The sequence below is a fragment of the Macaca fascicularis genome, chromosome 16, assembly GCF_037993035.2.
Source record: "Macaca fascicularis isolate 582-1 chromosome 16, T2T-MFA8v1.1".
Classification (NCBI taxonomy): Eukaryota; Metazoa; Chordata; class Mammalia; order Primates; family Cercopithecidae; genus Macaca; species Macaca fascicularis.
In genome coordinates, this window is record NC_088390.1 from 19,381,436 (window position 1) to 19,393,839 (window position 12,404).

The window sequence follows — 12,404 nt, forward strand, 5'->3', positions numbered from 1 at the left end:
CCATGGGATTACACGAGGAAGTGGCTGTGAAAAGGTAAGACCTCGTACTAAGCCCTGGGCGCCTGAACACCTAAGAGGTCAGGAAGGGGAGAAAAATCCAGCAAAGGAAAACCCAGAGGTCCCGGCCAGTGAGCTAAAAAGAAAAGTGCAGAAGAGTGCAGGGAAATGGTAAAGAAAAGAAAGCTTTCCACAAGACAGGACCGATCAGCTGAGCCAACTGCTGCCGAGTAGTGATGAGAGCTGAAGTCTCTCGCCCGAAAGGCAGTAAGGCGGGAGGGGGAAACCTGAGGGCAGCGGGTTCTCTCTCGGGGGCGGGTACATGGAAGGGTGTGCAGCGGTGCAAATGCAGCCCGGGGAGCTCTGAGTAACGGACGTGCGAGGATGATGCTTGTGCACGAAGGAAATGACCGCTGTCCCGGCTCCGCGGGAGATGAACCCGGGCTTCCCGCCCTCAGGGACTAGCTCTCCAGGGAACCCGGACGGTCAGTGCCGGTCAAGTCGAGGCAGCTCCTCGCTGAAGGAAGGAGCACGGGACAGGGAAGCAGAAAAGGGAGCGCTAGGCCTCCAACTCCGTCCATTTGGCCACGTTTGAAGAGCCACAAAATGGAGGAGGGAACCCCTCTGAGCGTGCCGGAGCAGAGACGGCTCTCCGTTGCAGCCCGGACGCTTCCGGCCGGGCGCCCACTGCCAGCGGCGCGCCCTCCGCCTGCTCTTCCAGGATTCCTCTTCGCCCCCTCTGGGGCCGCCCCGGGGCGCTCTCAGCAGGATGGCCAACACCTTCCCTCCATCCCTACACCCCTCCGCTCCCGGGCCCGTGGCCGCGCTCCGCTCCCGCACTGCGCACTCTACTCGCAGCAACCTAGCCGGCTGCCAGAACCCGGGAGAGAGCGGGTGCCGCGTGGGCGAGGCCGGCGTCCGGCCGGCGGCTGTCACGTGGGCCTCCCGGGCCAATAGGCACGAGGCTTTGGGTCAAGCTCAGTCAGCCCCGCGGCAACTGGGTCTGGCAGTGGGACTAGGCGGGCCCGGAGGCCGCGGCTGAGCGAGCAAGCCCTGGCGAGTGAGTTGTGGCTGCGGGTCGGCGGTGGGGACAACCCCCGGAGGGAGGCGGAGGGAGGGGAGGCAAGGCCCGCACCTGTCTGCATCCCGCCTCCCACGCCCCAGCGCCCTCCGACCGTGCAGTTCTCTGCAGGACCAGGCCATGGAGCGCGAAGTACAGCGGGTTCGCCAGGCATTCCTGTCCGGACGGTCGCGACCCCTGCGGTTTCGGCTGCAGCAGCTGGAGGCCCTTCGGAGGATGGTGCAGGAGCGCGAGAAGGACATCCTGGCGGCCATCGCCGCCGACCTGTGCAAGGTACGCGCGCGAGCGGCGGGGCGCTGAGAAGCTGGTCCCAACCGCGCACTTGCGGGCCGGAGCTTCTGCTGGGTTTTGTTTTTGCTTTTACATTTCGGATTACTCCAGCGCTGGGAGTATGATCTCCAGCAATACAGATAAAGCCAAAGTTCCTCTGACTTTCCCTGTCCTCTAGCACTCAGAAGGGCATATGTTGTTACCTGGCCTCTGTGGTTCCTTTTCTGCCTTTTCTATTGTTGTCTGTTTTTGTTACTTTTGTGATTCTTTTCCTTATGATGTGTAGGAACTCTTTGTATATTCTGGATTTCAGTAATTTGTCAGTTTACCGTATTGTAGATACTTTCTTTGGGTTTCTTTCTTTCTTTCTTTTAAAACCAGTAAAATTTAGCAGTGGGAGAGTTGTATACCAACTTTAGTGACAGTAATATTTAATAAGTTCTGAATAATCCATTACCCTCAGACCAGTCTCTGGGTCTATTTCTTGCCTTTTAGCTTTGTTTATGGTTTATTTTGTAGACAGAGTTTTGTTTTTAAGTTATAGTTGCACTCAGATTTTTCTTCATAACTTTGTGTGTTGCTAGGTCAGTTCTACTCAAATTTTAATGCACTAACAGACACCTGGGGATCTTGTTAAAATGCAAATTATTGTTCAGTACGTCGGGGGTGGGATCTGAGATTCCAAGTTTCTAACAAGGTCCCCAGTGATATCATATACCTCTTTTGGAAACACGCTTTGTGTAGCAAAGTTTTTATTGTTTTGATTTGTGTGTGTGTGTGGTTTTCTTTGTATGTTTGCTTGTTGTTTTGCTTTTAAGACAGAGTCTCACTGTGTCTCCCAGGCGGGAGTGCAGTAGTGCGATCTCGGCTCACTGCAACCTCCACCTCTCGTGTTCAAGCGATTCTCTTGCCTCGGCCTCCTCAGTAGCTGGGATTACAGGCGTGCGCCACCATGCCCGGCTAATTTTTGTAATTTTAGTAGAGATGGAGTTTCACCTGTTGACCGAGCTGGTCCTGAACTCCTGGCCTCAAGTGATCCGCCTGCCTGGGGCTGCCAAAGTGCTGGGATTACAGGTGTGAGCCACCACTCCTGGCCTGTGGTAGCAAAGTTTTAAGTAATGTTTTAGGGTGTAAGTATATTCCTCTCTGTTTTCTGATAATAGTTACTTTTTTTTTTTTTTTTTTTTTTAAAGAGACGAGGTCTCCTTTTGTTACCCAGGCTGAAGTGCAGTGACTCAATCATAACCCACTGCAGCCTCCAGCTCCTAGGCTCAAGCAGTCCTCCTGCCCCAGCCTCCCAGATACTAGGACTACAGGCACGAGGCCGTCATCTTGTTTTATTTGCATTACATGTGTAGCAAAGCTTTACTCTGGGTTTGTGATTTTTCCCTTCCCCACAATCCCCTCAATCAAAGATTATTTTAATAAGTCATAACAGTAGTAGTACTAGTAGCAACTATAAAATTTAGAGTACTTTTGGTGGAAAGGGGCTGTGATATTAAATAAACAAGATGGGATAATTAAGATTCCAAAAAGACTGTGTCATTTAATCATTCTTGAAGAACTAAATGTTTGTGTGAGTATGTGTATATATAGGATGACTCAAGAAATACAATAAGTTCCCTGTCCCCAAAAGTTTTAAACTTGGTTGGGAAACAGAGCATACACGGATAAAATGTGAGTAATAGTTATAAACCAGTGCGTTAAGGGTGAAGTATTAAGATGCAGGTCAACAGCATAATTACTGTGATATAGAAAGTATGATCAGAGCAGACCTTTATTACTCAAGGAAATCTTCCTGAAAGAGGTAATATTTAAGCCTGGCTTTTAAAGGGTGTGGATTAGTAAAGAAGGATTTACTAGTGGTACTACTACTAGTACTAGTGTTACTACTCCCTGAAATAATCTTTGATTATTTTTTTAAATATATTAGAGAATTAGCAAGCCCTTATCAAGGGCATGAAGGGTGCAAAAGGAGTCTGGATGGCAAACCAGCTAGTCTGATAATACCAGTTGTTGTCACTGCGGGTGTACCTGGCTTGAGTGTTTTGACATTCAGGGCGAAGTGTATCATACTTACTCTGCAAGATTAACTGTGATTCTCTTATAACAGAGTGAACTCAATGCGTACAGTCAGGAAGTCATTACTGTCCTTGGGGAAATTGATTTTATGCTTGAGAATCTTCCTGAATGGGTTACTGCTAAACCAGTTAAGAAGAACCTGCTCACCATGATGGATGAGGCCTATATTCAGCCACAGCCTCTGGGAGTGGTGCTGATAATCGGAGCTTGGAACTACCCCTTTGTTCTCATCATTCAGCCACTGATAGGAGCCATCGCTGCAGGTCTGGTGCCGGCTTATGTCTATATACCTTTTTAGGGAGGCTTATTTTGTCATATTCATTGTAAATTAAGGATAGTGGCTAATTAAATGCATTTACTTTGGTGGTTTGCCTTTGTTTACACCACCAGTGTACTGAGAATTCATGCATATCATACATATTTTTAAATGAGCTGCTGAGGAGATTTGTGTGGCTATGTTTTGAAGCACGTGGAGAATGAACCTGTGGGAGTGTAAAGGTGTCTGAGTCAATAGGCCCAGGAGTTTGGAGTCAGGCATCCGTATTCTAATATGGTTTCAGTTGCTGGCTCTGGCTTTGGATAAACCATTTGATTCTGTCTGACCAGTTTCTTCATTCAAATAAAGGCTATGAGAGTAATGCTAGCTTGGGTATATAGCAAATGCCAGGAGATTAATTTCTCACTTTGCAGGATCCAGATAGAGAGCTGTATGTTGAAATCGCTCATTTGCCCAATAATTCCCGGGCAGAGGACAATCTAGGGGCAGAAGTGGGAGAAAAGTGATAGAAAGTTGGAGGAGTGGGAAGGGCTGATGGAACCCATTGACAGTGATCTGAAGACGATGACAGCTAAGGAGTTAGCCTTTGAAGAGAAAGTGAGGTGAGCTCTTACGCTCATTTTGAGGATGTGCAGCATTGAGAGCTGCAGAAATAATTGGGAGTACCTAGCCTGTACTTCCCACTGAGCGCCATTTTGGTAGCTATTACAGTTAAGTATTAGATGATACTGTTCTACTTTTTACTTTGTTTAGGAAATGCTGTGATTATCAAGCCTTCTGAACTGAGTGAAAATACAGCCAAGATCGTGGCTAAGCTTCTCCCTCAGTATTTAGACCAGGTAAGAATTTCTTGACCCATCTTCAACATACGTGTTTACTGGGGAAAACACACATTTGATTTTCTTGCTATTGCATGTTATTGCTGGCCAGGGACCCGATTGCAGTTTCTTTAAGCCTTCAGCAATTGGCTTAGTAAAAGGAGTTCAGTTCCAAAGTACATTGTGGAGTCACCCGGCTGTGGAGGTTACACAATATATGTAGGCCCATAACTTCATGGGTATGTCCTCCTGCTGTCGACAGATTCTGTCTGTTTGGCATTTTGGAATAATCTTTATTTGAGCTAACATGATTTTAGGTGTTTTCATTTAATGGATTATTTAATGAGGGACTGGTACTGTGCTGGGTGCTAACATATTTCTGTTACTCATAATTTCTTTTGTTCTAACAAAATGTACTTTTATATGATTGTATAAGAGTACTCTTTTTTGTTGTTTTTTGAGCTGGAATCTTGCTCTCTCACCCAGGCTGTAGTGCTGTGGTGGGATCTCGGCTCACTGCAACCTCCGCCTCCTGGGTCCAAGTGATTCTCCTGCCTCAGTCTCCCAAGTAGCTGGGATTATAGACATGTGCCACCACGCCCAGCTAGTTTTTGTATTTTTGGTAGAGATGGGGTTTCACCATGTTGGCCAGGCTGGTCTTGAGCTCCTGACCTCAGGTGATCCGTCCACCTTGGCCTCCCAAAGTGCTGGGATTACAGGTGTGAGCCACTGCACCCAGCCTTTAAGAGTACTTCTGCTTTCAAAAAAGACATGTCTGTGGCATGAAAACATGCCACACACACAAAAAAAGTGCCCTCCTGAATTAGAGGACGTATTCTCACACTGACTTAACATGCTGGCATTTAAGAATATCAAGAACTAGGCCGGGCGCGGTGGCTCACGCCTGTAATCCCAGCGCTTTGGGAGGCCGAGGCGGGCGGATCACAAGGTCAGGAGATCGAGACCACGGTGAAACCCCGTCTCTACTAAAAATACAAAAAATTAGCCGGGCGCGGTTGTGGGCGCCTGTAGTCCCAGCTACTCGGGAGGCTGAGGCAGGAGAATGGCGTGAACCCGGGAGGCGGAGCTTGCAGTGAGCCGAGATCGCGCCACTGCACTCCAGCCTGGGCGACAGAGCGAGACTCCGTCTCAAAAAAAAAAAAAAAAAAAAAAAAAAGAATATCAAGAACTGAATAAAGAAAATGATCTGCTCAACTGCGGGGTAGTTCATCTGTCGGAGTCAGAGGTTCTTATGCCCTCCTGGGAAGTTAATGATGCCGCGAAGAAATTGGCACTGCTGAGTTCTACATGAGTTGCTGCAGAGAGGAGTCTTCATTTAGCTTTCATTGAAAGACAGCTTACAAATATCTTAACCTGTATTCTGTACATCAACTTGTAATGGCTTGAGGCCAGTTCTGGTTCTTGGAATGATATTGTTCTCTTTGTTAGAACCATTTTGTTCTAATAGTTGTAGTGATCCAATCAAGAAAGATGAAATGGAAGACAGTGAGATGTCAAGGATTGAATAGGACTTAGAACCAGAAGATAGAGGTTGAAGGTACTGCTTTGCCCCTGACCAGGGGTAAATTATTCAATAACTGACTGTCCGGATGAGGAGGATAATAATGGCCTACCAGCTTCAGTTACCGTGTTAGGGGGTTAATAATATATGCTATGTAGATTAAGTCATAGAAAAGTTAAAGCTTGAAACATTTGTTGGGCAGCTGAACTCTGAAGTGAATGAAACTGATTCGTCTTCAGAACAGGAGATCAAGTGGAAACATGAGATCCACAAGCCAACTTTTAGTTCACACTTCTACCTTGGAGTCTTGAATACCTCTCTGTCTTCCTTGGTTGCCATTTGTTCTCTTACTTTTCATGCTGTTATTGTCTAAGGTGTTATCTCTTAGAACAGCTGGTAATGATAGCACAATGCGTTAAGGGCTCAGTCCACAGAAGCTACGTGAATTCTCCCAGTGCCAGATGAAGAAATTGAGGCTCAGAGATGTTCAGTAGCTTGCCTAAAGTCAAATAAGCTAGTGAGTGACAGAGCCCAGATTCAAACCAGATACACTTCAAAAGCAAGCACTCTCAGCTACTGTGCCGGGTATACCATTCAGAATAGCATGGGCTGAGCCTACTCTGTTGTGAGACAGAGAACATTCAGACTAAGATATGCAGCTGGGACCTGTCCTGTGGGAGCCATTCTTCACCAGAGTCACTTCTGCATACACCCACATCTCATGCATTTTCCCTGGTCAAGTTCAACCATTTGTTCTCCTTAGTATCTTTGTTGCTGAGCTCATGTAAAAAACCGAGTCTCCAGGTTGGTTCTATGTGGGTTCAGGTTTCCCAGATGCCAGCGGACTGTGTGTTCTCCTCTTATCCTTGGTCAGCTCCCTCTCCCATCCCTCACAGGGACTGGTCGTGACACTCTCTGGGTTTTACTGACTGTTACATGTTTATGTTGAAGAGATTGCTGATGTTAAGATGTTAGGATTAATTTGGCAGTGCAAGAGTTTGTGTTTCTCTTTCTTTGAGGACCTCTATGTTGTTATTAATGGTGGTGTTGAGGAAACCACGGAGCTCCTGAAGCAGCGATTTGACCACATTTTCTATACGGGAAATACTGCAGTTGGCAAAATTGTCATGGAAGCTGCTGCCAAGCATCTGACCCCTGTGACTCTTGAACTGGGAGGGAAAAGTCCATGTTATATTGATAAAGATTGTGACCTGGACATTGTTTGCAGGTGAGTCTGGCTGTCTGATTTTCTGCGGTTTTCCCAGCACAGTGGAGACTTTTCCTGACAATGTTACTCTTTGCATTTGAACCCCATACCTTATGGCTCCAAGATGCATCATTTAACTTTGGTGGTTGATGTCATCAAGAGTAACGAGTCTTTCACTGTCTCTTGGTGCCACTGTCAAAAATGATGAGCTGTAAGTCCTGACATCATGTGGTTGTCCTTAGGAATTTTGAAAAAGTTATTTCTGTCCTCAAGATTACAGCTAGATCTAGCAAGAAATTTAATGTTCTTCTGGCCAGTGATCTGTGAAGTACATAATCCAAAGTATTGTGTGCGCCAAATAAAATCTTTAAATTCCCATTTGAGAGGGTACTATGCTGATCTCTTAACTGAGATCCTTTGTGGACAAAACAAGTGTTCCTCATTTTTTAACTGTGAATAACATCTTGCATCTGAACATCAGAAAATAAGAGGTTTCAGGTTCTCTCTGCTAAATCCAGTTTAGCTACTAAGAAGTGCCAAATCATAGAACTGACTCTGCTCTGGGTGGCGTGACTCTCTCTCCCCTTCATGACTCTGCTCTGGGTGGCGTGACTCTCTCTCCCCTTCATGACTCTGCTCTGGGTGGCGTGGCTTTCTCTCCCCTTCAGAGATTCCAGGTCAGGGTTCCAGGTTGGCTTCCTAAGTAGAAATCTTGTTGCCAAAACCGGACACCCTCAGTTAGTGAATGTTCAGCGCGTGGGTTTCTGTCCATGCATGGGAAAGGTCTTCCCAAGTGGGGCAGGGCTCCACAAAGAGGAGGGTGGCCTTGAAGTCTGGCTGCCATCCTGCTTTGTACCTGAACATCTTGCCGGCAGAGCCAAAAGCCACAACCAGGAGAGTCTGTACCGAACTCCTGTCATCCAGGACTTTCCTTTGGCTGGACTGGGAGAGGGGAAAGGACATTGGGAGGCTGTTTCTCCTCTTTTCCTGCTGCAGGCAATGGCATCACTGTTTACCAAGTACTGTTTCCCATGAGCTGGCGTGAGAATTCCCTGCTGTGTAGAATATTCTACCTCATTTGGAAAATACATTCTAAGTTCCAACCGACTGATTTAGAAATGAGTTTTTAACTTTTTAATAAAAATTGCCAGATAAATATATGAATCTATTTTAGTTGCAAAACATTCAAACAACACATTGTAACAACTGAAAATTTGACTGAATTATATAGCTGTTCTGGATTTTTTCCCCTCAGACGCATAACCTGGGGAAAATACATGAATTGTGGCCAAACCTGCATTGCACCTGATTATATTCTCTGTGAAGCATCCCTCCAAAGTCAAATTGTGTGGAAGATTAAGGAAACGGTGAAGGTTTGTATTTAAAACATCTGATTCCACTGATTTTAATAAGATAAGGAGTCAAATTAACTATTCTCAGGCAGCATCCCCATTTGTTTCTCCCTTCAGGAAAATTTTAAAAGCATATGTGACTCAATGAACTTACTAATATGAAAATGCTCTGTGTACCTTTCATAGAATATCTGCTGGGAGCAAGGTTGCCTTGGTGTTAAATCTACTTAAGTTGTCTAGTTGATTTCTTGATGATTAGTTGTGTCATATACTTTTTTAAAAAAAGTTAAATAATTGTGTGTCTGTGGTTTTGAGGGAATGTTGCCAACCCTTTAGGTATAATCAGAGAGACCCTGTGGCATATTGGCCATTGCTGATGAAGTTTATCAGGTTTTGTGTATGTAGAGGGCCTAGGGTGGCCAGTAGTTTGGAGGAGTGACTTAATTAAATAACTACTTACGGCCGGGCGCGGTGGCTCAAGCCTGTAATCCCAGCACTTTGGGAGGCCGAGACGGGTGGATCACGAGGTCAGGAGATCGAGACCATCCTGGTGAACACAGTGAAACCCCGTCTCTACTAAAACTACAAAAAACTAGCCGGGCGAGGTGGCGGGCGCCTGTAGTCCCAGCTACTCGGGAGGCTGAGGCAGGAGAATGGCGTGAACCCGGGAGGCGGAGCTTGCAGTGAGCTGAGATCAGGCCACTGCACTCCAGCCTGGGCGACAGAGCGAGACTCCGTCTCAAAAAAAAAAAAAAAAAAAAAATAACTACTTACAGTGTACCCTTTGTATAGTTAGCAATCTTTCAGGGTGTTTAAAGTAAATATCTGCAGTGAGGGAACCAAGGAAGACTGCATGGTAGAGTCCCAAGCCAAGACTTGAAGGAAATGTAGAATTTAGGTTGGTAGAAAGGAATGGGGGCTGGGCACGGTGGCTCATGCCTGTAATCCCAGCACTTTGGGGGGCCGAGGCGGGCAGATCACTTGAGGTCAGAAGTTCAAGACTAGCCTGGCCAATGTGATGAAACCCCGTCTCTACTAATTAGCCAGGGGTGGTGGTGCATGTCTGTAATTCCAGCTACTCAGGAGGCTAAGGCACGAGATTCACTTGAACCCTGACGAGAATTGCTTGAACCCAGGAGGCAAAGGTTGCAGTGAGCCAGGATCATGCCACTGCACTGCTGGGTGACAGAGCAAGATTCTGTCTTAAATAAATAATAAGAATGGGATGACCAGTGTGACTGAGTTCAGCAGTGGGTGAGGGTCATTAACCCCTCAGATGAAAGAAATTATTGGAGTAGTCACTGTTTACTCGACAGATGTTAATTGGCACTAAAAGGAAGGATCAGAAACACCAAAGAGTAATACATGTGATCTGAAAATGAAAATTGTTGGCCGGACATGGTGGCTCACGCCTGTAATCCCAGCACTTTGGGAGGCCGAGGCAGGTTGATCACTTGAGGTGAGGAGTTGCAGACCAGCTTGGCCAACATGGCAAAACCCATCTCTACTAAAAATACAAAAATTAGCCGGGCATGGTGCACCTATAATTCTAGCTACTTGGGAGGCTGAGGCACAAGAATTGCTTGAACCCAGGAGGTGGGGGTTGCAGTGAGTCAAGTTCATGCTACCACACTCCAGCCTGGGTAATGGTATGAGATTTTGTCTCAAAAAATTAAAAAGAAAATGAAAATTGTTGCCGGTTGCAGTGGCTCACTCCTGTAATCCGAGCACTTTGGGAGGCTAAGGCAGGAAGATCGCGTGAGCCCAGGAGTTCAAGGTCTCAACATAATGAGACCCTGTCTCTACAAAAGAGAAAAAGGTTAGCTGCGCATAGTAGCACATGCCTGTAGTCCCAGCTACTCAGGAGGCTGAAGCCAAAAGGATCACTTGAGCCCAGGAGTTCAAGGCTGTGATGAGCCATTATAGCACTACTGTGCTCCAGCCTGAGTGACAGCGTACGATTCTGTCTCAAAAAAAAAAAAAAGAGAAAATTGGCTGGGCATGGTGGCTCACTCCTGTAATCCCAGCACTTTGGAAGGTCAAGGCAGACAGATTGCTTGAGGCCAGGAATTCAAGACCAGCTGGGCAACGTAGCAAAATCTTGTCTCTACAAGAAATACAAAAATTATCCGGGTGTAGTGGCTTGTACCTGTGGTCCCAGCTACTTGGCAGGCTGAGGGAGGAGGATCGCTTGATCCTCCTGGGATGCGGAGGCTGCAGTGAGCCAAGAGTGTGCCACTGTACTCCAGCCTAGGTGACAGAGTGAGACCCTGTCTCAAAAAAAAAAAAAGAAAGAAAATTGTGTACCAGGAAGTTCAGGGCAATAGTTCACCATGTGTTCCAGGCAGAGTAACTTCGGGGATGAGGTGCTAGGGCCTTGATATGGGTATTGGACTATCATTTTTAGTGATAGGACTAAAAATGGATCCAGATGAGCACACGAAGGAAGAGTTGCCCAGATTCAGGGTACGTGGGAAGAGAGAGTGGTTAAAAGATACTTGTGAGATTGAAAATATTTGGAAATTGGAGAAATGCTTGGTTGAGTGTGGTGATGAATTCAATTTCAAAGGAATAAGGGCCTCTGCCTCCCTTTGAGGCATTTATACTCTTAACACAGTGGTTCTCAAGCTACATGTTAGAATCATTAGGGAACCATTTAAAAACAAGTTTGCAAGCCTTACCCTCCAAAGATTCAGCTTGTCTGAGGCCTCCAGGGAATTAATTCTCTGATGCCCTCAGCACTGAAAGCTACTGTTGGTGACTCTGGAGTCAGCTCAAGCCCATGCATTTTAGCAAGCTGCACCAGGGATTCCGACCACCCAGACTTGAGAGTTGCTCTTGGTAGAGGTTGGGTGAACAGTGTTCATTTTGATTTGAGATTAAATTGAGAACTCTCCCAAGGCTTTGAAGTGATGCAGCAATTCAGTAATTTTGTTTTACAAAGTAAATACTGATTGTATGATTACTAAGGTTCTTTTACCTTGGTAATTTCCCAAAGCTGTATTTTGATCCTTCGAGTGGTTTCACCATCACATGTAAGTGGTGGAAATACCAGTTCAAAGAAGACCAAAACAGCAAAATGGAGCAAAGATTGGCAACTGTTTTCTGTAAAGGGCTAGGTGGCAAATATTTCAGACTCTGCAGACCTTTGGGTCTCTGCTGTAACTACCGAACTTACTGTAGGGGGAGAGCAGGCACAGCCAATGTGTGAACACATAGGCAACCCTGATGCAGAACAAGACTTACCCCAGCCTGCTCCCACTGTCAGCCGCAGGAGGTGGAGGCCCGTGGGTGGACTGTAAGATCCATAAGAACCTTTGGAACTATGGACAGTGATATATGTCTTCTGTGTGTGTGCTCTTTATTTTCTAGTCCTCGACCTGCCAAAAAGCTGAAATTTACTATCGTACTATTGTTAAATTATTTGAGGGGTGGGGTGTTAGATTCTGTGAGGGTATAAAACCAGATTGATTTTGGGCATGGCTGGATTTTGTACTCACTGAAATTGAATTGTGGGTCTTTGTGACATTTATATACTCCTGTTGTTTTAAATAGGAATTTTATGGAGAAAATATAAAAGAGTCTCCCGATTATGAAAGGATCATCAATCTTCGTCATTTTAAGAGGATACTAAGTTTGCTTGAAGGACAAAAGATAGCTCTTGGTGGGGAGACTGATGAGGCCACACGCTACATAGGTAATGGAAATTCTCCTTTCCTATGGGAAGATGGCAATTTGGCAGTTTTTGCTGACACTACTTATTAACACTACATACACTATTAAATATATAGCATTTAA

At 45.9% G+C, this 12,404-nt stretch overlaps 1 protein-coding gene across 5 annotated transcripts in view; it reads left to right on the forward strand.

Annotated features, from left to right (window-relative positions):
• Window positions 1-1,002: 1,002 nt before the first annotated feature.
• The window catches only part of ALDH3A2 (aldehyde dehydrogenase 3 family member A2), a 28,662-nt gene continuing 17,260 nt past the window's right edge, over window positions 1,003-12,404 (forward strand). For 2 of the 5 annotated variants that reach the window (XM_065532871.1, XM_045375240.2), the window contains exons 1-7: window positions 1,003-1,057; window positions 1,180-1,351; window positions 3,462-3,693; window positions 4,461-4,546; window positions 7,067-7,275; window positions 8,510-8,627; window positions 12,162-12,303. In XM_065532871.1, coding sequence (XP_065388943.1) covers window positions 1,199-1,351; window positions 3,462-3,693; window positions 4,461-4,546; window positions 7,067-7,275; window positions 8,510-8,627; window positions 12,162-12,303 — 940 coding nt within the window. In that variant the 5' untranslated portion in view covers window positions 1,003-1,057; window positions 1,180-1,198. Of the gene's footprint in view, window positions 1,058-1,179; window positions 1,352-3,461; window positions 3,694-4,460; window positions 4,547-7,066; window positions 7,276-8,509; window positions 8,628-12,161; window positions 12,304-12,404 lie in introns of those variants that run through there. The other 3 variants (XM_005583118.4, XM_074018803.1, XM_074018804.1) reach the window with 2 other exon arrangements.